Source organism: Leptopilina heterotoma, unplaced genomic scaffold, assembly GCF_015476425.1.
Source record: "Leptopilina heterotoma isolate Lh14 unplaced genomic scaffold, ASM1547642v1 Lhet_115, whole genome shotgun sequence".
Taxonomy (NCBI): domain Eukaryota; kingdom Metazoa; phylum Arthropoda; class Insecta; order Hymenoptera; family Figitidae; genus Leptopilina; species Leptopilina heterotoma.
Window position 1 is genome coordinate 397,672 of NW_025110834.1, and position 23,451 is coordinate 421,122.

General features: G+C 22.9%; 1 protein-coding gene across 2 annotated transcripts in view; it reads left to right on the forward strand.

The window, feature by feature from the left end:
- LOC122509054 (AP-3 complex subunit delta-1) overlaps positions 1 to 23,451 on the forward strand; it is a 51,400-nt gene that overhangs the window by 17,347 nt on the left and 10,602 nt on the right. For both annotated transcript variants that reach the window (XM_043622817.1, XM_043622827.1), the window contains exons 6-11: positions 1 to 74; positions 8,330 to 8,773; positions 8,868 to 9,095; positions 17,245 to 17,407; positions 17,530 to 17,712; positions 17,794 to 18,223. In XM_043622817.1, coding sequence (XP_043478752.1) covers positions 1 to 74; positions 8,330 to 8,773; positions 8,868 to 9,095; positions 17,245 to 17,407; positions 17,530 to 17,712; positions 17,794 to 18,223 — 1,522 coding nt within the window. The remainder of the gene's footprint in view (positions 75 to 8,329; positions 8,774 to 8,867; positions 9,096 to 17,244; positions 17,408 to 17,529; positions 17,713 to 17,793; positions 18,224 to 23,451) is intronic.

The window sequence follows — 23,451 nt, forward strand, 5'->3', positions numbered from 1 at the left end:
TTTGGCGCATTGACACCCCTAGAACCTAGGCTTGGCAAAAAGCTAATAGAACCTTTAACGAATTTAATACACAGGTATACAATTTTCCATACTATTATTTCTTATCCAGATAGTTTAGCATTTTTTTTTCAAACATTACTAAACCAATATTGTAAATATTTTTAACAAATAATGATTTTCCATATATTTTTGAAAAGAATGTAAAAACAAACATTAAAATGATTTAGGCTTGTATCAAGTGGAATCATTTCTGAAATATTATGAAATAATAATTATGTATTCAACATATATTTTTAATTTTTGTTTTGAAAGATTTATTTTCTATTGTTAAATAATGATAACAAAAGTCAATTTATGTTTTTCAAACAATTATTAATTTATATCCATTTTTCATCAGGGTTGCCACAGGTCAGGAAAGTCAGAGAATTTTATTAAAATTACTAGAAAAAATTAAAATTTTAGGATTTATAAGAAAATTTAGAATTTTTGTGTCTTTTTGTTTGCCTCATAAACTATGAAATTACCACGAATTATAATACAAAACCTTAAATTTTTTCTAATTCTGACAATAATTCCTTTTGGAATAATTTAATTCTTGAAGAACTATCATAAATTTATTACTCAAAAATTACTTAATGAATAATTTTACTTACATATTAAGTAAATAAATTAAATAAAATATAGTAAAAATATTAAATTAAAATAAAATTCAGAAGAATTTTAATTATTAAAATTTTTCAAACATCTAAGTTCTTTAAAATTTCTAATAACATTTTATTAGAAATTTTAAAGAACTTGGATTTTTTTAAAATTTTAATAATTCAAATTCTTCTGAAATTGTTTTAATTATTTCAATTTTTTAATTTTTTAATTTCATTTATAGAAGAATTTTATTTAAAAACACTATAAAATTTGAATTTTGCAGAAGTTACAAATGATTGCAGAAATTCAATTTTTTTCATAAGTAATAAAATTTTTCGCAGAAATTAAATTATGTTTAAAAACTTTTAAAAATTCAGGTACAAATTTCAATTATTTTCAAAAGTAATAAAATTCTTCTCCAAAATTAAATTATTCTCAAAAAATTTAATAAAATTCTTGTCAAAATTTCAATTATTTTCAAAAATTTTCTTCAATTCAATGATTTTGTTTACTATTTTAATAAAGTTTTCTAAAGGAATTCAATTATTTAAAAAAAATTATTTTCGTAAAAATTCAATTATTTTCTGAAAATTTATAAACATTTTTCTCCAAATGCAATTATTTATTCATAAATAACAATATTCATTACAAGAATTCAATTATTTTCAAAATTAATAAAATTCTTCGCAGAAATTAAATTATATTCAACAATTTTTAAAAACTCACTTAAAAATTTGAATTATTTTCAAAAATTTTCTTCAATTCAATAATTTTGTTTACTATTTAAATAAAGTTTTCCAAAAGAATTTAATTATTTAAAAAAAAAATTTTTTCATCATTATTTTTTGCAGAAATTCAATTATTTTTAGAAATTTTTTTCCAAATTCATTTATTTATTCATAAATAACAATATTCATTACAAGAATTCAATTATTCTCAAAAGTAATAAAATTCTTCGCAGAAATTTAATTATTTTCATTTTTTTTTAAATTCTAGTCAAGACTTAAATTATTTTCATAAATAATAAAAATTTTAAAGGAATTCAATTATTTACAAATTTTTTATAAATTTCTTCACAATCATTCAATTATTTTCGTAAATAATAAAAATTTTACAGGATTTCAATTATTTAGAATAGAATTTTCCTAAATTTTTATGAAATAAATCAATTATTTAAAATTTGTTTATAAAATTCTTCGCAATAATTCAATTACTTTCATTTATATTAAAATTCTTTTTAGGGGTTCAATTTTTTATTAATAATAATAAAGCTTATTGCAGAATTTAAATTATTTTGAATATAATTTCAATTAAATTTCTGGAAGAATGCAATTATTCTTAAAAATTTTATTAAAATTCGTCCAAAGAATTCAATTATTCAAAATTTGTGGATCAAAATTCTTTATATGAATTCAATTGAATTTTCGAATAAAAATTGATTTAAAAATTATATTTAGTTAAAATTTTAGATAATAAATGAATATTAAAATAATAATGATATACCATGACTTTTTAGAAATATAATTGAATTTTGAAATTAATTTTTTTTTAAGTTTAATTGAATTTGTTTTATACTTATTTTAAATAAAACTATTGATATTTTTGAATAATCTTACATTTAAAGAAATTCGTAAATGAAAGTAAATAGAACTTTTTTTAGGTATCTAATAATTTTTAGAGTGAATTAGAATATTCTTTAGGGTTTTGTTTGGAAATCAGGGAAAAGCAATATTAAATGTTTGTGGCAACCCTGTTCTTAAAAAAATTTGAACAGAATTACATGATATTTATAACTATTTAAGTTTTACACATCGAAGCCTAAGAATAAATATTTATGTTTCTTTAAAAAACTTTTGTCATGTAAATTTCAGCAATGATTTCATGGAACATTGTTAAGAATTAAATTAACCCATTTCGTCCAAGAAATCCGTTTTTTTTCCTTTGTGTTTGTATCAAGAAGACTATAGAGACAGGAAGTAAAACTTCGGTAGTGGGGGTATGGCAATGCTGAGTTGCTCAGCTGATGTATGGTCAGGCGTTTACTTTCAAAAAAAGTTTTCGCCGCAATAGACCACACGGACTTCTGCGCAGCTACACACGTAAACACAGGAAAATATATTCTATACAAATACAATATGAAATATAAGTGTTTATATTTTCAAACATTTTTTAGTTATTAAAAAAAAGATTTTAAATCAAAAAAATGTGAGAACTATAGCATGAAGTGTATTAAAAGTTAACAAAAAGTAATAGTCATAGTGCTGTGTTTATCTTTCTTCTTTGTTACAACTTTTCACACAGCACGTTTTCGGAATTTGTAATTATTTGAATAACACTTAATTTAATAATCACTCACATTATTTCTATATATCCGTTATGACACATATTGTGTCTCGATTGCACTTTAAAGTTAACCTCAAATTAAAATCATATCATACACACTGTAAAAAAATTCTCTGTAGATTTACAGTTTTTAACAGGAATTTGTAAAATAACATCTTTAAAAGTAGCGAATTTACAATCCCTTTAGTAAAATTACTACTTTCAACGCGTCAATTTTACAATTTTCTGTAAATTTACTACTATGAAAGTAGGTAATAAAAGGACAAAATTATTACTGATTATTACCTACTTTCATAGTAGTAAATTTACAGAAAATTGTAAAGTTGACACGCTGAAAGTAGTAATTTTACTAAAGGGATTGTAAATTCGCTACTTTCAAAGGTGGTATTTTACAAATTCCTGTAAAAAACTGTAAATCTACAGAAAAATTTTTTTACAGTGCACATGTGAAACACGGTATACAAGAATTTGAATGTGTGAGTGATGTGCAGAAGCACCGCGCCGGCGACTTTTCGAAACGAAAAACGCCTGGTTAAAGGAAGGCTCTTGACTCATCCCCACTACCGAAATTTCACCTCCTGTCTCTAGCCTTCTTGGTTTGTACTTACCATTTTCAAAGACGGTGGGCTTAAAAAAAATTACACATGGTGTTTTTTATGTATCTTTCAGTCCTCTTTCAGAATCTGGAAGAAAATTTAAGTTTTGACTTCAGGATTAAAAGTTATGATTGTTTAAAAAAACACAACATTTTTGGGTTTTCTTTTTATTAAAACTATATTTTCGATTGGAAATCGCTTCAGGAAAATTTGTAATGACAAAATATCGCGTCCAAAATGTACGACCTTTCATTTAGGTATTATTAGAAATTTTAATATTTTCGAAATTCAAAATGGCGGCCAAAATATCTAAAATTTCGAATAGTCAGAAAAACAGATTGCAACACATTTTCTCGTCACAAATTTCTAAAATTAATATAAAATTGACATATATGATAAAATTTTATCACCATAACTAATTTAACAATATTTTAAACAATTTTTATAATTTATAAACAAATTGTTTTTTAAAAGACACAAATATTGAAAAAAACTTTTGTTTCCTTACGGCACTCATTTTTATAGTTGCAATGAATGTTGAGGATAGAAATTGTTTAACATTATTATTTAACAATGTTATAAACAAATTTATAGACAAATTAAGAATTGCCAACAATTGAAGCTGAAAAATAGTGTCTTCTTCCACCGACATTTTTACTGTTCTCTTCATAAATCTTTGAGATAAAAAATTATTGACCACAATTATTTAACAACTTTATAAACAATTGTTATAAACAAATTCTAAATTAGCAAAAAGATTTCGTTTTTTCTTTTACTATTTTTTTCTATAGGATTAAAGAATCTTGCAACTTTAATTTACCTGTTAATATCTTTTAATAAAGTTATAAACAATAAAAAAACAAAAAGTACATATTAAAAATTTTATTACGATTCGTCAAAAGAATTCAGTTATTTAAAAATTTATAGATAAAATTCTTTATGAGAATTTAATTTTAAGAAACATGCAATTATTCAATAAATTGTTATTTTTATATTTAAATAATTGAATTATAGTAGAATTTTCTCACAAACATTGATTTAAAAATAGATTTCAGTTAAAACTTTAGATTATAATTGAACATTAAAAACATTATAGAGGGGAGTTTTGAGAAATAATTGAATTTTGAAAATGTTTCAACTTAAAATCTTTGAAAAATAGAATTTTTCATACTTTTAACTAACAATTCTGTAGAATTAATGTTTTAAAAAGTTTATTTGAATTTCTTTTGAAATTATTTCAAGTTTTTATTTTCCAAATATTTAATTAAAGAATTTACGAATAATTGAAATTATGTAAAATTAAATTTTGTAAAAAAGTAGATTTTAAAATTCTTGAAGTACTTTTTCAAAAATTATTTTAAAAAATGGATTTATAGGGGAGAGTCTCCAGTTGTGAGACGGGTTTTATTTTTGACCCGTAAATTGTAAACGGGCAAACGAAATTGTAAATAAAATACACCGTTCGAAAGGTAACAGAAATACGCAACTTTTATTAAAAGAAAGTATAGTGTTTCGATGAACTCAAAAAATTTTACGATACATTTTCCGAGCACATCGCTTTTTTCAAAAAAAAAAAATGTCTCCAGTTGTGAGACACTCATTAAAAATTGCTAAAATTTAATAAGTTTGACATAAAACGTTATGTTTAGTAAAAATAATTAAATATATTAATAATATATATTATTATATACTAAATAATAATATTTATTCACTAAAATATGACTATCAAATAAACACAATTTAATAGCTTCAACAAGAGGATTAAAATTGATTTCTTCTGAATCAATTGACTTTTTTCCACTTGACATGCCCAAAAATACTAGAAAAAAAAATCAAAACAACATTTAAATAGTATGCCTGTAAAGTCGTATTTTTTATGCTGCCCAGATGGGTGTTGACACCGTCTCACAACTGGTGATATGCTGTGTCTCACACCCAGAAATTGGCGCTATTTTGAAAAAGGAAAATTAAATTATTTTCAACCGTAGATTGGAACAATGCAATATTGCATCACAAAATATAAGGAAAACACTAAAAGAAAATGCATTACATTTACCTTTTCCAATTAATTAACTTGGAAAAAAAGTACTTTGCATTTATTGAAAAAACGCTTTTTAGTCGATTATCACACACAGTGTTGGTATTTAACAAAAACAGTTTATATATCCGCTTCGGCGTACTCGAAAAGGTTGGCTCATATAAAAAGAAATGTTTTTTTATAAACCAATCGGCTTTTTAATATTGCATGGTAAAAAAAATTGACTGTCTCACAACTGGAGGTGTCTCACATCTGGAGACTCTCCCCTAGAAAATGTTTAGTTAAAAACACGAAAAAAAATTGAATTTTGTAAAAATTACAAATTATTGCAGAAATTAAATTATTTTCAAGAATAATAATATTCTTCGCAAAAATTAAATATATTATTCAAAAGTAATAAAATTTTTTTTAGAGATTCAATTATTTACACAAATAATAAAACTCATCGCATAATTTCAATTATTTTTAATATAATTTTAATCGAATTTCTCGAAAAATGCAATTTTTCTTAAAAATTTTATTAAAATTCGTTGATAGAATTCAATTATTTTCATAAATAATAAAGTTCTAATAAAATTTCTAATAAAATTCTTTGCAACTATTTAATTATTTTCATAAATAATAAAATTTATTGCTAGAATTTCAATTATTTTTAATACAAATTTACAGGAATTATTGCTGTAAATAATTTTTAAAGAATAATTAATTTTTATTTTCTAATTAATTTTTAAGAATAATTATTCTTAAAAATTTAATTTCAATTCCTCAATAAAATCAATTATTTAAAAAAATGTTTTTTTAAATTCTTTGGAAGAATTTAATTATTTACAAAAAATATTAGAATTTTTAACGGGAATTCAATTATTTTCAAATATTTTTATAAAATTGATCGAAAGAAATCAATTATTTTAAATACAAATTTAATCAAATTTTTTTGAAATAATTCAATTATTCTTTTAGATTTTAATAAAATTCTTCCTAAGAATTCAATTATTTATATAAATAATTCTTCGACAGAATTCAATTATGTCCATAAATAACAAGATTATTCCCAAAAATTCAATTATTTTTGAGGTATTTTAATAAAATTATTAAAAAATTCAATTATTTTCATAAATAACAATATTTATCACAAGGATTCAATTATTTTTTAAAGTAATAAATTTTTTCTTATTAAATTCTTATCTATTAAATTCAATTATGTCAATGATTTTCAATATTTACTATTTTCATAAAATTTCCAAACAGAATTGAATTATTTAAAAATTTGTTGTAAAAATCTTTGTAAGAATTCAATTCTTTTCATCAATAATAAAAATTTCTCAGGAATTCAATTAGGTATTTAAATAAGAATTTGCATAAAATTAGTCGTAAAAAATCAATTATTTAAAATTTTTTATAAAATTTTTTACAGGAATTAAATTATTTTTATAAATAATTCTTTGAATGAATTCAATTATGTCGATAAATAACAAAATTATTCCCGAAAATTTAATTATTTTGAGGCATTTTAATAAAATTCTTTGCAAAATTCAATTATTTCCATAAATATTAATATTCATCACAAAAATTCAATTATTTTCAAAAGCAATAAATTCTTTTTGAAAATTCAATAATTTAAAAAAAATTCTACTAAAATCGCTCGCAAGAATTCAATTTATTTTCAAAAATAATAAAATGCTTTTTAGGAATTCAATTATTTTCAACAAAATTTAATAAAATGACACACAGACATTCAATTATTCTCAAAAATTTTAATAGAATTCTTTGTAAATTTTAATTATTTTTAAAAACTTTTCGCAATTCAATGATTTTCAATATCTACTATTTTCATACAATATTGCAAAACAGAATTCAATTATTTAAAATTTTTTTGTAAAAATTGTAAAAATTCAATTTATTTCATGAATAATAAAAATTTCTGAGGAATTTAACTATTTAAATTTGAATTTACAAAAAATTAGTAGAAAGAAATCAATTATTTAAAAAAATTTATAAAATTCTTTGCAAGAATTAAGTTATTTTTATAAATATTTAAATTCTTTCATGAATAATAAAATTTGTTGCAGGAATTCAATTTATTAGAAGGATAAGAAAGAAGTAAATATTTTTAATGAAAATTAGGAAAAAGTCAGGAAAATAAAATATAGAATGGAATTTTTGTCAGTTTCGTAAAGTGTCTAAAACGAATTTTTTTGGTCGTCAAGTTTAATTTTTCGATATCAACTTTTTTACTACTTTTTTTAAGTTTGAAAGCTACTTTTTGCTATTTTAAAAAAAATGTAATTATTGAGTGCGAAGTCTGGATTTCCAATCGAAAATACAGTTTTAATGAAGAGAAAACCCAAAATTTTTTTGTTTTTTTTGTTTAAACAATCATAACTTTTAATCCTTTAGTCAAAACTTAAATTTTCTTGCAGCTTCTGAAAGAGGACTAAAAAATACATAAGAAACACCATGTGTAAATTTTTTTTAGCCCACAGTCTTTGAAAATGGTAAGTACAAACATAAAGGGAAAAAACGGACTTCTTGGACGAAATCGGTTAAAAATGCAGTGAACTGCTTTCAAATTGCAAATTCTCATAATTACTTTTTCGAACAGCTTGAGTGAAAGTTTCATATGTTTTGCTTATATTTTGCCAGATAGACGCAATATTATTTATAATAAATATTTTTGAAAAATAAATTGACTACTTTCTTAAATTTTCAGTACATCTGCAATGTCCCTACTTTACGAGTGTATCAACACTGTTATAGCTGTGTTGATATCAATCTCGTCTGGTATGCCAAATCATTCTGACTCCATTCAACTGTGCGTACAAAAACTAAGAATTCTCATTGAAGATTCAGATCAAAATTTGAAATACTTGGGATTGCTGGCAATGTCAAAAATTTTAAAGACTCATCCAAAAAGTGTTCAAGCTCATAAAGACCTAATTATGCAGTGCCTCGATGACAAAGATGAAAGTATAAGATTGCGTGCCTTGGACTTATTGTATGGAATGGTGTCCAAGAAGAATCTAATGGAAATTGTTAGGAAACTTATGGTCCATATGGATAAAGCTGAAGGCACAATTTATCGGGATGAATTGCTCTCGAAAATTATACAAATTTGCTCTCAGAATAATTATCAATTTATAACGTATTTTGAATGGTTTGTTCTTTTAATTCTTCATTAATTCTGTTCTTCTCTTCTAATTAAAGATAAAATCGAAATTAAGTCTAAAAATTGTAATACTTAATTTTAGGTATATATCAGTCTTAGTGGATTTGACACGAATGGAGGGAACAAAACACGGACAATTAATAGCAACTCAATTATTGGATGTTGCAATACGTGTTCAAGCAATTCGAAAATATGCTGTTCAACAGTGTGCCTTATTATTGGAGAACGCTTGCTTTTTTGCTGGACAGCCTAGGGCAACTATGTCTGAAGTTTTATACGCTGCAGCGTGGATCTGTGGAGAATTTTCAAAGTAAGTGGAGTATCTGTTTCAGCTTAGAATTTTTTATATCAAATGACATAGTGATAGTCTATTGGATTATCTGTGACGAGCTCCCAAGAAAGGTACCTAAGAAGGCTAAGAAGCAAAGATTTTTAGGTTATGTTTATAATTTTTGAAGTAAAAATACAAAAAGATTAATTACTATTACGAATTCTTGATATTCAAGTCTTTGTTACACCAAAAATATTCAATAAAAAACTGATTTCAAATTTAAATAATTAAAAAATAAATTTTTATCAAGATAAATCTAACATAAACATAACCTACAATTCCAGAATTGCCATGCAACATGGAAAACTGGAAAACCTGAAAATGTCAGAAAATTTTATAAACCTTCAAAAATCCTAGAAAAGTCAGGAAATTTTGACCGAAATCCTGGAAAATTGTTGTTTTCTAAAGTTATTGTGTTTATTTTTTAAATCTAATACAAAACCTTCAAATTTTTCTATTTCTGTCAATAATTTCTTTTTAAACAACTAAAAAAATTTTAGAAGTTATAAATGATTGCAGAAATTTAATAATTTCAAAGTAATAAAATTCTTCTCCGAAATTCAATTATTTATAAAAATTATAATCAAATTCTTGGCAATATTTTCAATTATTTAAAAAATATTTTAATAAAATTTCCCGGAAAAATTTTTTTTCAATGATTCCATTATTTTTACAAGTACATAATAAACATTTTGTTGCAGAGTTTCAATTATTTTCATAAATAATAAAATTCTTTTTAGGTAGGTATTCAATTACTTTCGTAAATAATAAAATTCTTTTCAGGAATTCAATTATTTTCATAAATAATAAAACGTATAATAATAAATGTAATTATTCTTAAACATTTTATTAAAATTCGTCAAAAGAATTCAATTATTTAAAAATTTATTGATAAAATTCTTTATGACAATTCAATTTTAACAAATATTCAATTATTTAATAATTATTTATTTTTCTATCTATTCAATGAATAAAATTCTCGTAGAATTTTCTAATAAAAATTAATTTAACAATTTATTCCAGTTAAAATTTTAGATTATGTTCAAAATTTAAACAAAAATTCTGTTCAAAATTTCAATTATCTTTTATAAATAATAAAACTTATCTTCAAAATTCTATTATTTCCAAAAATTTTAATAAAATTCTTGACTCAATTTCAATTATTTTCAAGAATTTTCCAAAAGAATTCAATTATTAAAAAAAATTTTTTGAAAAAATCCTACACAAACATTTAATTAGTTTCATAACTAATAAAAATTTTACAGAAATTCAATTATTTACAAATTTTTTATAAATTTCTTTGCAATAATATAATTATTTTCATAAATAATAAAACTCATTGTAAAATTTTAATTATTTTTAATACAATTTCAATTGAATTCCACGAAAAATGCATTTCATTAAAATTCGTTGAAAGAATTCAATTATTTAAAGATTTTTTGATAAAATTCTTCATGAGAATTCAATTTTAAGAAACATTCAATTATTGAATAAATTGTTTTTTTTGTATTTAAATAATTGAACTCTAGTAGAATTTTCTAATAAAAATTGAATTAAAAATTGATTTCAGTTAAAATTTTAGATTAGAATTGAATATTAAAAGCATTTCAATTAGAATTTTTAGAAATAATTGAATTTTGAAAAGGTTTCAAATTAAAATCTTTGAAAATCTGAATTTTTCATTTTTTAACCAACAATTCTGTGTAAATAATTTTTTTTTAAAAAGTATAATTGGAAATTTTTTTTTTGAAATTATTTCAAATTTTTATTTTCTAATATATATTTAATTGGAGAATTTGCGAAAAATTGAAATTTTGTAAAATTGAATTGTAAACAAATGAATTTGAAAATTCTCAAAAAACTTTTTCAAAAATCATTAAAAATAATGCATTTGTAGAAAAATTTTAGTTAGAAACTTGAAAAAAAAAATTTTTTTGTAAAAGTTACAAATTATTGCAGAAATTTAATTATTTTTAAGAGTAATAATATTGTTCGCAAAAATGTAACATTGTTAAAAAATAATAAAATTCTTCTTAGGGATTCAATTATTTTCGCAAATAATAATACTCATCGCAGGATTTCAATTATTTTTAATACAATTTAATCGAATATCTCGCAAAATGTAATTATTCTCAAAAATTTTATTAAAATTAATCGAAAGAGTTCAATTATTTAAAAATCTTTTGATAAAATTCTTTATGGGAATTGTATTTTAAGAAACATTCAATTATTCAAAAAATTATTTATTTTTGTATTTAAATAATCGAATTCTAGTAGAATTTTCTAATAAAAATTTATTTAAAAATGAATTTCAGATAAAATTTTAGATAATAATTGAATATTAAAAGCAATATAGCGTGAATTTTTAAAAATAATTAAATTTGAAAATTTATTTTTTCGAAAAACAAACTTCGCACTCGATTGTTAATTTTAAAAAAGTAGCTATCTAAAAATTAAACTTAGCGTCTAAAAAACCCCGTTTAAGACACTTCACAAAACTGACAAAAATTCCCTTCTATATTTTATTTTCCTGACTTCGTTCTAATTTTTATCATAAATATTTACTTCCTTCCTATTCTGCTAATAAATTAAAGTCCTGCAACGAATTTTATTATTAATGAAAGAATGTAAAAATTTATAATAATAATTTAATTTTTGCAAAGAATTTTATAAAAAAAGTTTTAAATAATTGATTTCTTTTGACTAATTTTATGCAAATTCTAATTTAAATAATTGAATTACTGAGAAATTTTTATTGTTCATGAAAATAATTGAATTCTTACAAAGATTTTTAAAAACTGTTTTCTGTTAGGAAATTTTATAAAAATAGTAAATATTGAAAATCATTGAATTGCGAAAAGTTTTTAAAAATAATTAAGTTTTACAAAGAATTCTTTTAAAATTTTTAAGAATAATTAAATGTATGTGTGGTAATTTATTAAATTTTTTTGAAAATAATTGAATTCCTAAAAAGAATTTTATTATTATAAAAATAACTAAATTCTTGCGAACGATTTTATTAGAGTTTTTGTAAATAATTAAATTTCCAAGAAGAAATTTATAACTTTAAAAAAAATTGAATTCCTGTGAAAAATTCTAATATTTTTGTAAATATATAATTGAATTCTTTCAAAGAATTTTAAAAAACATTTTTTAAACAATTATTATTTATGAAAATAATAATTGAATTATTGCATTGCGAAAAATTTTATATGTGAAAAGAATTGAATTTTTCGATTAATTAATTTAAAATAGTATTAGGTATTTAAAAATAATCCTAACTGAAAGTCTTCGATGCTTCGATTTATGCTTAGCATTTTATCAAAAAAAATGTTTAAATATTAAATTTCCATGAAAAATGTTATTATTAGTGAAAGTAATTGAATTATTGTGAAAAGTTGATAAAAATTTTGTTAAATAATTGATTTTTTCGAAATTTTGTTGAAAAATTCTATTCTAAATTAATTGAATTCCTGTGGAAATTTTATTATTTATGAAAATAATTAAATTTTGGATGAATTTTATTAATCTAAAAAAAGTACCTAAATAGTAGCATAACGTAAAGTCCGTATTTTTAAATCCTTTTACTGGTTCGAGCCCTGAATTTGGTAAAAAAATAAATATAGGTTTAAAACACTGGAAAGGTTCCTTTCAGCATGAAGCGTCACATTTAATCGGATAGCGTCAAAATGTTATTTTTGAAACGAATTTTAAAACTATATTAAATAGTAAGACTGATAGTCGATTCATTTGATTTTTCGATTTTAAAGTAATTTTAATTGTTTATATGCAGGCTTCACAGTCTGTCCCCTATTTCCCTAAAAGTCCCCTTTTTTATATTTGGCCCCTAAACGTACCCTATTTTGAAAATTTCCCCTAAATTTCCCCTATTTTTTTCTTTTATCTTTTAATGATAAATTCACACCAAATTTAGCAAAGTGCAGTTGAAACTTTCAATTGGAAACTTTTGTTTTGAAAGTTTCAAATCTTGAAATTTTTCATCAAATTTATAAAATTTGTAAGATTAGTATTTTGGTGAAGTCAAGTCTCAATTATTTTTAAAAGTTGGTTGTTTTTTGTAATATTATTTATTATTACAAAAGTTTTAATGCAATTATCTTGATAAATAACAAAATTCTTCACAGAAATTCAATAATTTTTAGGAATTTTAATAAAATTCTTTACAAAATTCAATTATTTTCATAAATTTCAATATTTATCCCAACAATTCAATTATTTTCAAAAGTAATAAAATTTTTCAAAGAAATTCAATTATTTTTAAAAATTTTCACAAATATCTCGTCAAGAATTCAATTATCTTTACAAATAGCAAAATTTTTCGCCAAAAATTCAATTATTCTCAAACATTTATAAAAATCTTTGCAAAAGTTCAATTACTTTCAAAAGTTTTTTGCAATTCAATAATTTTCAATATTTTATTTACTATTTTCATAAAATTTATCAACAGATTTAATTATAGGAAAAACTTTTTGATACAATTCTACGAAAAGATTCAATTATTTTCATAAATAATACAATTTCATTTACGAATTCAATTATTTTCATCACTGAATTTCAAATATTTTTAATACAATTTTAAATAAATTCCTTGAAAAATGCAATTATTATTGAAAATTTTATTAAAACTTGAGGAAGGAATTCAATTTTAAGAAACATTCAATTATTCAATAAAACAATGAAATTTGTTGCAATAATTCAAATATTTCCATAAATAACATTTAATTCGTCGCAGAAAGTCAATTATTTTCAAAAATTTTCAAGTAATTTTACAAAAGAATTCAATTAGCTTGATAAACAACAAAATCGCATAAATTCTTCCCATAAAATCAATTATTATAAGGAATTTTATAATAAAATTCTTTTCCAAAATTCAATTATTTTGATAAATATCAATATTCATCACAAGAATTCAATTCTTTTGAAAAGTAATAAAATACTTTGCAAAAATTGAATTTATTTTCAAAATTAATAAAATTCTTTGAGAAAATTCACTTACTTTCAAAATTAATAAAATTCTTCGCAGAAATTCAATTATTTTTAAAGAATCTACAAAAAATTGTGAACATTTCAATTATCTTTATAAATGAATAGAAAAATTCGTCGACAAAATTCAATTATTTTTAGGAATTTGAATAAAATTCATTTTAAAATTCAATTATTTTCATAAATAATAAAATTCTTTGACAATATTCAATTCTTTTGAAAAGTAATAAAATACTTTCCAGAAATTGAATTATTTTCAACATTTTTTTTAAAAATTCTCGTCAAGAATTAAATTATCTTTATAAATAGATAGGAAAATTTCTTCTCAAGAATTAAATCATTGTCAAAAATTTTTGAAAAATTCTTTTCAAGAAGTCAATTATTTTCAAAAATTTTAATAAAATTCTTCTCATGAATTCAATTGTTTTCAAAAATTATTATTTAAATTCTTCTCAGGAATTCAATTATTTTTAAAAAATTGAATAAAATTCTTCAAAAAGTTTTCAATTATTTTCAAAAATTGTTATAAAATTCTTCAATATATAATAAATTTCATTAAACTTTTAATTATATTCCATAAAAGAAATTAAATATTTTTATAAATTTTTAATACAATTCTTCGTAAAAATTTAATTTTAAGAAGCATTCAATATTATTTATTTTTCTATTTAAATAATTGATTTCTCGTAGAATTAAATTTTTTTTTTTAATTTTAACTAACAATTCTGTAGAATTAATTTTTTTGAAAAAGTTTAATTGAATAATAATTGATATTATCGCTGACACACCCTCAGAATGCACACGAAAGTTGAATGCGTTACAACATTATTGTGAAGAAAATAATTTAAAATTGAATACCTCTAAAACTAAAATTATGATTTTCAAATGTAATAGACAAGGTCCCATTAAAATAAAAAATTTTTAATATGATAATGAATACATTGAAGTAGTTAAAGAGTTTGAATATTTGGGGCTCATCATTTCTGACACACTTGGTTTTGAGAGTATGACAGGGAAAGTTGCCAGTTCAGCCAATCTGGCAATAAAAACATGTTTAAGAATCATAACAGTTTCAAAAGCTGAAAATTGGAGTACTTATAAGAAACTATTTCAGAGTTTTGTTGTGAGCATTGTAGCTTATGGAATTCAGGTTTGGGGGTTAAATTATATAGATGTGCTAGAAAAAGTACAAATAACTTTCTTAAAAAAACTTTTACATCTACCTATAAACTCACCAACAATAGCAATCAGAAGGGAAACTGATATTCTCCCATTGTCATACACTTTATTAAAATTAACTCCATCATGGTTTGAAAAATTAAAAGGGATGGACCAATCACGTTATCCAAGACTATGTGTGGAGGAGTTGATGAGTCTAACAAAGAGGAAAAAAAGCGGGAGTGCAGGCATGATAAATGGTAACTGGTTTCAAAAATTCAGTGATTATTATGATGTCTGCGGCTTCGTAGAAATATGGGATTCTTGCTTTTTGGAAATCATAGTTAAAAACTCGACAAAAATTTTTAAAAAATATGAGTCTATTGTAAGGGAAAAAGACGGAAGTTATATTAATATTTCAAAAAGTTTGCAATTCTGGCCAAACCTGATTAGTACAGATTTCGAAAAATCATATATACCCAGTAAACGAAAACTAATTGAAATGAATTAAAAAGAATTCACAAAGAGCTTTCGTGAATCCCGCTTTGTGACAAATACGAATTGGAGCCATGATGCAATTTTCCTGAATTCGTGAAACTGTATTGAACTTCCGAACCTTCTATCCGTACCAATTCACTGGACAAGTTTTGAGCCTTTAATTTTTTTCAATTCGTTAGCACGAATTCAATGCATTCCTTGGCCATTTCTTTCGAATGCGAATTCGTTTGGACAAATTGGTACATATTGAATTAAATTCAATTGAATATACAAAGAGCTTGAGTGAATCCCGCTTTGTGACAAATACGAATTGGAGCCTACCAAAAATGTTAATTCGTTTCAATTCATTTGAATTAGTTTTTTTTTACTGGGTATCCAAACGAATGACTCTGTTTTATAAACGTATATTTGCGCAAATAAGATTATTGAATATCTATAATTCAAGGATAATAATAAGAAGAGAAAAATATAATGTTGAAATAAATAATCTTTGCCCTCTGTGTGGTTTGGAACCTGAAAATCTGGTACACATGTTAACCCTCTGCCCCACATATAACATGATTCGATATAAATATTCCAAGATTTTTGATTGTAAATCGAATTCAGCTGAATATTGGTTTAGTGTTATGTCTACTAATGAGCCATCCTTGATTAGGGAATTTGTATTGATTGTTTGCGAGATTTTAAAATGTAGAGCTGAACAAGACCGTTTTGTTAAGTAAATAAGTGTATGATTGTTGTGAATTTTTACTCAATATACGTTCGATGTAATACTCTTTTGTATGGATCTTATGCTGATCTAAACAATAAACGAATAATAATAATAATTGATGTTATTGATTTAAAGTAGAATTTTAGTTAAAAATTCTAGAAAATGTTAATTGAATTGAAATGATACAAATAATTTTGAAGAAGTTACAGTAACAATGTTCTTGTAGAATATTGTTACTCCGAAGACTCGGAGTGATTCATTTCTTTATGTTTTATAATAATATTCTTATGAGTTGTTCAATTTGAAAAGGTTTGAATTTGAAATTTTTGAACATCTTAATTTCAATAAAAGAATGATTAAATATTTATTTTAAATAAAACTATTGATGTTTTCGAATAATTTTACTTTTGAAGAAATTTGTAAATAAATTGAACAGAACATTTTTTTGAGTATCTAATAATTTTTAGAGTGAATCAGAATATTCTTTAGAGTCAGGGAAAAAGTGAAAGTTGTGTTTGGAAATGAGGGAAAAGTCAGGGAAAAATAAAGTTAAATTTTTGTAGGAACCCTGTATAAATAAATTATATTTTTATCTTTATTTAATCAATTTTTATGGTCCCCTAAAAGTCCCCTATTTTTTTATTTTCAGTCCCCTATTTCCCCTAAAATACCTTTTAGGGGCACTGTGAAGCCTGTATATGTTTAAATTTTATAATTTTTACGTATTATATATTAAAAATAATGTAAATATTTTAGAGAACTGGATGATCCCTTGGGAACTTTGCAATCAATGATTCGATCTCAAGCGTCATCATTACCTGGACATATTCAAGCAGTGTATGTCCATAATATTGTTAAACTTTCTGCCCATGTTTTAAATAAAGCAGTGCAAGATAACAATACTGATGTAATGGAACAGGTTTGTTTCAAAATTAATAATTCTTGTCTAAAAATGGTTGAACTAAATATTATACGTGTTTCTATTTAATGTGTATTTTTAGTCACAAACTTGATTTTCGTGCAATAAAATTTTTTTTCTAGATTTTCCTTCTCAAGGAGAAACTTTCCGATTTTATATGCAGTAGTGATTTAGAAGTACAGGAAAGGTCAAGTTCTGCAGTGGCTCTGCTGGAATGTTTAAAAGAAAATCCAGAATTGGCCTTAGAATTAACAAATGCTTTTGTTGGAGAATTAAATCCTGTGGCTCCTAAAGCACAAAAGAAGGTAATGATTCTAAATTTATAGTAATTTTTATAAATCATCTAAATTTAATGATTATGATAATGAAAATAATAATTATTTCAGGTCCAAATACCAGCGAACTTAGATTTGGACTCATGGATCAATAATCCACCTTCTGATAATTCTGACTCAGAAGGTCCAGATATGAACGAGATTTTTGTAAAAGCCGAAAAATCTGATAGTTTTGCTAAACGAGAATCATATGAATTAACTAATGAACAGCTTCAAAAACAGAGAGAGGCAAGAATGTTGGAACAGGAAAATAATCCCCATTATCTTAAAGTTTCGAGTAACAAAAATCCATTGTCGTATCATAATTCAAATAATGATGGTGAAAACTTTGATAATATTCCCGTTGCTGAACTTGATATTCCTGTTTCGTTGAAAATTTCCGACTTTAGATGTTCGACGAAATATTTCAACATTGATAAAGAATCTAATAAAAAGAAGCATAAAAAGATGGATAAAAAGAAAAGATCAAAAAGAAGTAAAGGTATGTTTTACTTTTTATAAATAATAATTATTATTAACTATATTAATCTCCGTATTCTTTCATTCATTCTTTCCACAGTTTGAAGTTAGTTTTTGTGTATGCTTTTGCTTTTTTTTTCTTTAAAAAATAGGTATTGTTTGACAAATCGAAAATATGCAGGTATTTTTTCCTGACTTATAATAAAATAATATTACAAATTAGAAAATTTAAACAAAAATTATGTTTAACAAATAAAAAATAAACCCATTTTGTTTGTTATATGCTTTTTTCTATAACAAATTTCGTTTGACTGATCTAAATTATTATGCAAATTATTCTCCTTTTTATTTATAAAAAATACTAGAAAATTGTTAATTGTTAAAAAATTTTGATTAAGAATTAGGAAATATACCCATTTTATGCATAATTTTTATTTCTCAATAACAATATTGTTTACAAACTCATTTTTTTCTTTTGGGAAGAAGAACATTAGATATTCCCGTTTCTTAATATTTTTGTAGAAAATTCTCAATTTTCATAAGGAAATAATTTGCATCAATTCTATTTCTTAATTTCAATTGTTTTAATAAAATACAAAGTTTTTTAAAAATAAAGGAAAAAATGTTTATAAATTATATTTGTCAATTAGAAAATTTAATTGAAAATGAAACTGAAAATTTTTGAATTTTTAGAAAATAAAGGAAACAATTTTATTGAAAAAAAAAGTTCTGTTAAATTTCTTGACGAATATCATTAATTGTAAAATTATTCGAAAACAATAATTTCTTTTTTAAATATTTAATTATTATTATTTTTTCCATATTAATTAAGATTTTCAAAAATTTTAAATTCAAACCTTTTTAAAATTAAACAATTATAAAAAAATTGTTATAAAACATGAAGAAATCGATCACTCCGAGTCTTCGACTCGGAGCAATCAATTTCTTCATGTTTTATAATAATTAAAGAGGATCGAGTGTTAAAATCATTATTTTATATTATAAAAATATTGTTACACTGTAACTTCATAAAAATTATTTTCATATTCTATTATTGTCGAAAATTTAAACTAAAATTCATTTTCAAATAAATTTTTATTAGACAATTCTACGAGAATTCCATTATTTTAATACAAAAATAAATAATTTATTGAATAATTGAATGTTTCTTAAAATTGAAATCTCATAAAGAATTTTATCAACAAATTTTTAAATAATTGAATTCTTTTGACGAATTTCAATAAAATTTTTAAGAATAATTACATTTTTTGAGAAATTCGATTAAAATTATATTAAAAATAATTGAAATTATGCGATGAGTTTTATTATTTGTGAAAATAACTGAATCCCTAAGAAGAATATTTTAATACTTTTGATTAAAATTTAATTTTTTTGAAGAATATTATTACTGAATATAAGACTCTTTTGTGATCCAATTATTATATTAGTGTAGAAATTTTGTGGTTTGTAGGATCAAATTTAAAATGAAAAAAACTAAATTTTTAAATTTTTTTAGACGTTTCGATCCTCGTTTGGATCCTCTTCAGTAGTTTTATTGATATTCTGCAAATTACATATATTTTAGTTTGATAATAAAATGGTAATGAATTATTTGTATATACATGAATTAGGAATGAATGAAATTTATTAAGAAGACATTAAAACTCATACCTGGTTACATAACACAATTTTTGCACATTATTGTTGTTTCACTTTTTTTTAAAAATTTTTTTAAACATTTAAAAATTATTTATTTATTTCTCATTTTTTAAATTAAAACAAAACACTTATAGACAATACCAATGAATTGAGAAGTGAGATAAACTTGAGATGTGATATGTTTGGCTGTTTTTTAAATACTGAAGACTTTTGACTTTTCGGTTTTAAGTTAACATGTGTTTTAACTTTTATGGTTTGTAAAGATTCTGTATGGCGACTAAGTGGTTGGAAGAAATTGTGTGAGACGTAGTAATATGAGAAATATATATTTTTTAATTTTCTTTTCTTTTATTTTCTTTTAAATTTATTTATTTTTAGTTCCCTATAATTTTTCGTTTGCATTTTTTTCTTTCCTTTTTTTTTTTTCCCCCTTTTTTTGGTATAAATTATTTTTTAAATCTTTTGAGAAGTGGTAAATAAATTTCTGATAGATGTTCAATATCTTTTCTTTCGTTAACCGAGTTTAAAGTAACAATGCGAGTCATTTCTAAAACCAATCTTTTTCTATATTTTTCAGTTTTATTTAAAATTGTTGTATTATCGAAGTCGAAAGTGTGGTTATATTTGTCAATATGTCTAGTTAGTGCTGTTTGTTTGTCTTGTGGTTTTAAGTAGTCTCTTTTGTGTTCATAGAGACGGTTTTTTAGAAATCTTTTCGTTTGTCCAACATAATTGCCTGGACAATTGTTACAGGGAATGGAATAAACTATATTTGAATTTTGTTCCTTTGTTAGTTTGTCTTTATTGCTTGTGAATATTTGTGAAAGATTGTTAGTTGATTTAAACGAAGTGTTAATATTTTCTTTTTTCAAGATTTTTGCTAATTTTTCTGACATATTTTTTATATAAGGTAAAGATATAAATGTTTTGGAATCAATGGGTTGTTGATTCTGAATTTGTGTTGAATTTTTTTCCCTGTCGTTTAAGGTTGTTACTCTTTTTTTGATATTTGTTTCTATAAATTGAATGGGGAATCCATTATTTATAAGAAGTTTTTTGATTTTAACCAAATTGTCATTATGAAACTGATTGTCTGAAAGTTTAATAGCTCTATCTACTAAATTATTTAACACATTTATTTTATATGTTTTCGCTTGATTCGATTCAAAATGTAAATACCTTCCTGAAAAAATGTCTTTTTGGAACCAATTCGTTATAATTTTTTCATTGTCTTTTATTAACGTAACATCTAAGAAATTAATTTGACAATTCTTTTCTAATTCATATGTAAATTGAATATTTTTGAATTTACTATTAAAAAGATTATAGAAATTTTCTACTTGATCATTTGGTATTGCAGTTAATATGTCATCGACATATCTAAAAAAGAAAGGAAGACAGTGAGGGAATTCTTTGAGGCAAGTTTGTTCTATTAAATCTAATACTGTTGTTGCAAGTATTGGTGACAGCGGGGAGCCCATGGGTAGACCATGTTTTTGCTTAAAATGTTGATTGTCATATTGAAAGTAAGAATTTTTTAGGCATTTTCTTAATAATTCTTCAAAGCGTGTTTTTGGAATTTTTGTGAATGGTTTTATTTCATCCCATCTCGTTTTTATACAATTGATGGCTAAACCAGTTTGTATATTTGTGAACATTGATTTTACGTCAAGAGAAAGAAGTAAATAATTATCAGGGATTGTAACATTTTTTAATTTTGTAATGAGTTCAAAACTATTTTTTACTTGAGATTCAGGAGGTTTTAATGATTTTGTTAGAATATCACTTAAAAATTTAGCAGTCGGATAGGTCGGACTACCAATAAATGAAACAACAGGTCTTAATGGAATGTTGTTTTTGTGAAGCTTTGGTAGACCATATATTTTTGGTGCAATACCATTTGTAACTTTGAGTGTTTTTGCGGTTTCATTTGTTATATAAAGTTTTTCATGTAGATATTTGATATCATTATTAATTTCTTTTTGAATTTGTTGAGTTGGATCAGATTTTGTTTGAGTGTAAATGTGTTTATCAAATATAAGATCTTTCATCTTTTTGTCATAGGATGTTTTTGTCATAGCAACTGTAGTGTTAGTTTTGTCTGATTTTGTGAAAAAAACATTTTGGGTATTTTTTAGAAAAAGTTTGGTTTGTTTATAATGTTCATTAAAAGAGAGATTATGTGATCGTGTAGATGATTGTTTGGATTTTTCTTTTTTTAATTGATTATCTATCATTTGTACAAATTTTAAACGAACATCTGCGCGATTCTCTTCATTAATTTTATGTATGTTTGATTCAAAGTCGTGTTTTTTTCACAAAATCAGACAAAACTAACACTACAGTTGCTATGACAAAAACATCCTATGACAAAAAGATGAAAGATCTTATATTTGATAAACACATTTACACTCAAACAAAATCTGATCCAACTCAACAAATTCAAAAAGAAATTAATAATGATATCAAATATCTACATGAAAAACTTTATATAACAAATGAAACCGCAAAAACACTCAAAGTTACAAATGGTATTGCACCAAAAATATATGGTCTACCAAAGCTTCACAAAAACAACATTCCATTAAGACCTGTTGTTTCATTTATTGGTAGTCCGACCTATCCGACTGCTAAATTTTTAAGTGATATTCTAACAAAATCATTAAAACCTCCTGAATCTCAAGTAAAAAATAGTTTTGAACTCATTACAAAATTAAAAAATGTTACAATCCCTGATAATTATTTACTTCTTTCTCTTGACGTAAAATCAATGTTCACAAATATACAAACTGGTTTAGCCATCAATTGTATAAAAACGAGATGGGATGAAATAAAACCATTCACAAAAATTCCAAAAACACGCTTTGAAGAATTATTAAGAAAATGCCTAAAAAATTCTTACTTTCAATATGACAATCAACATTTTAAGCAAAAACATGGTCTACCCATGGGCTCCCCGCTGTCACCAATACTTGCAACAACAGTATTAGATTTAATAGAACAAACTTGCCTCAAAGAATTCCCTCACTGTCTTCCTTTCTTTTTTAGATATGTCGATGACATATTAACTGCAATACCAAATGATCAAGTAGAAAATTTCTATAATCTTTTTAATAGTAAATTCAAAAATATTCAATTTACATATGAATTAGAAAAGAATTGTCAAATTAATTTCTTAGATGTTACGTTAATAAAAGACAATGAAAAAATTATAACGAATTGGTTCCAAAAAGACATTTTTTCAGGAAGGTATTTACATTTTGAATCGAATCAAGCGAAAACATATAAAATAAATGTGTTAAATAATTTAGTAGATAGAGCTATTAAACTTTCAGACAATCAGTTTCATAATGACAATTTGGTTAAAATCAAAAAACTTCTTATAAATAATGGATTCCCCATTCAATTTATAGAAACAAATATCAAAAAAAGAGTAACAACCTTAAACGACAGGGAAAAAAATTCAACACAAATTCAGAATCAACAACCCATTGATTCCAAAACATTTATATCTTTACCTTATATAAAAAATATGTCAGAAAAATTAGCAAAAATCTTGAAAAAAGAAAATATTAACACTTCGTTTAAATC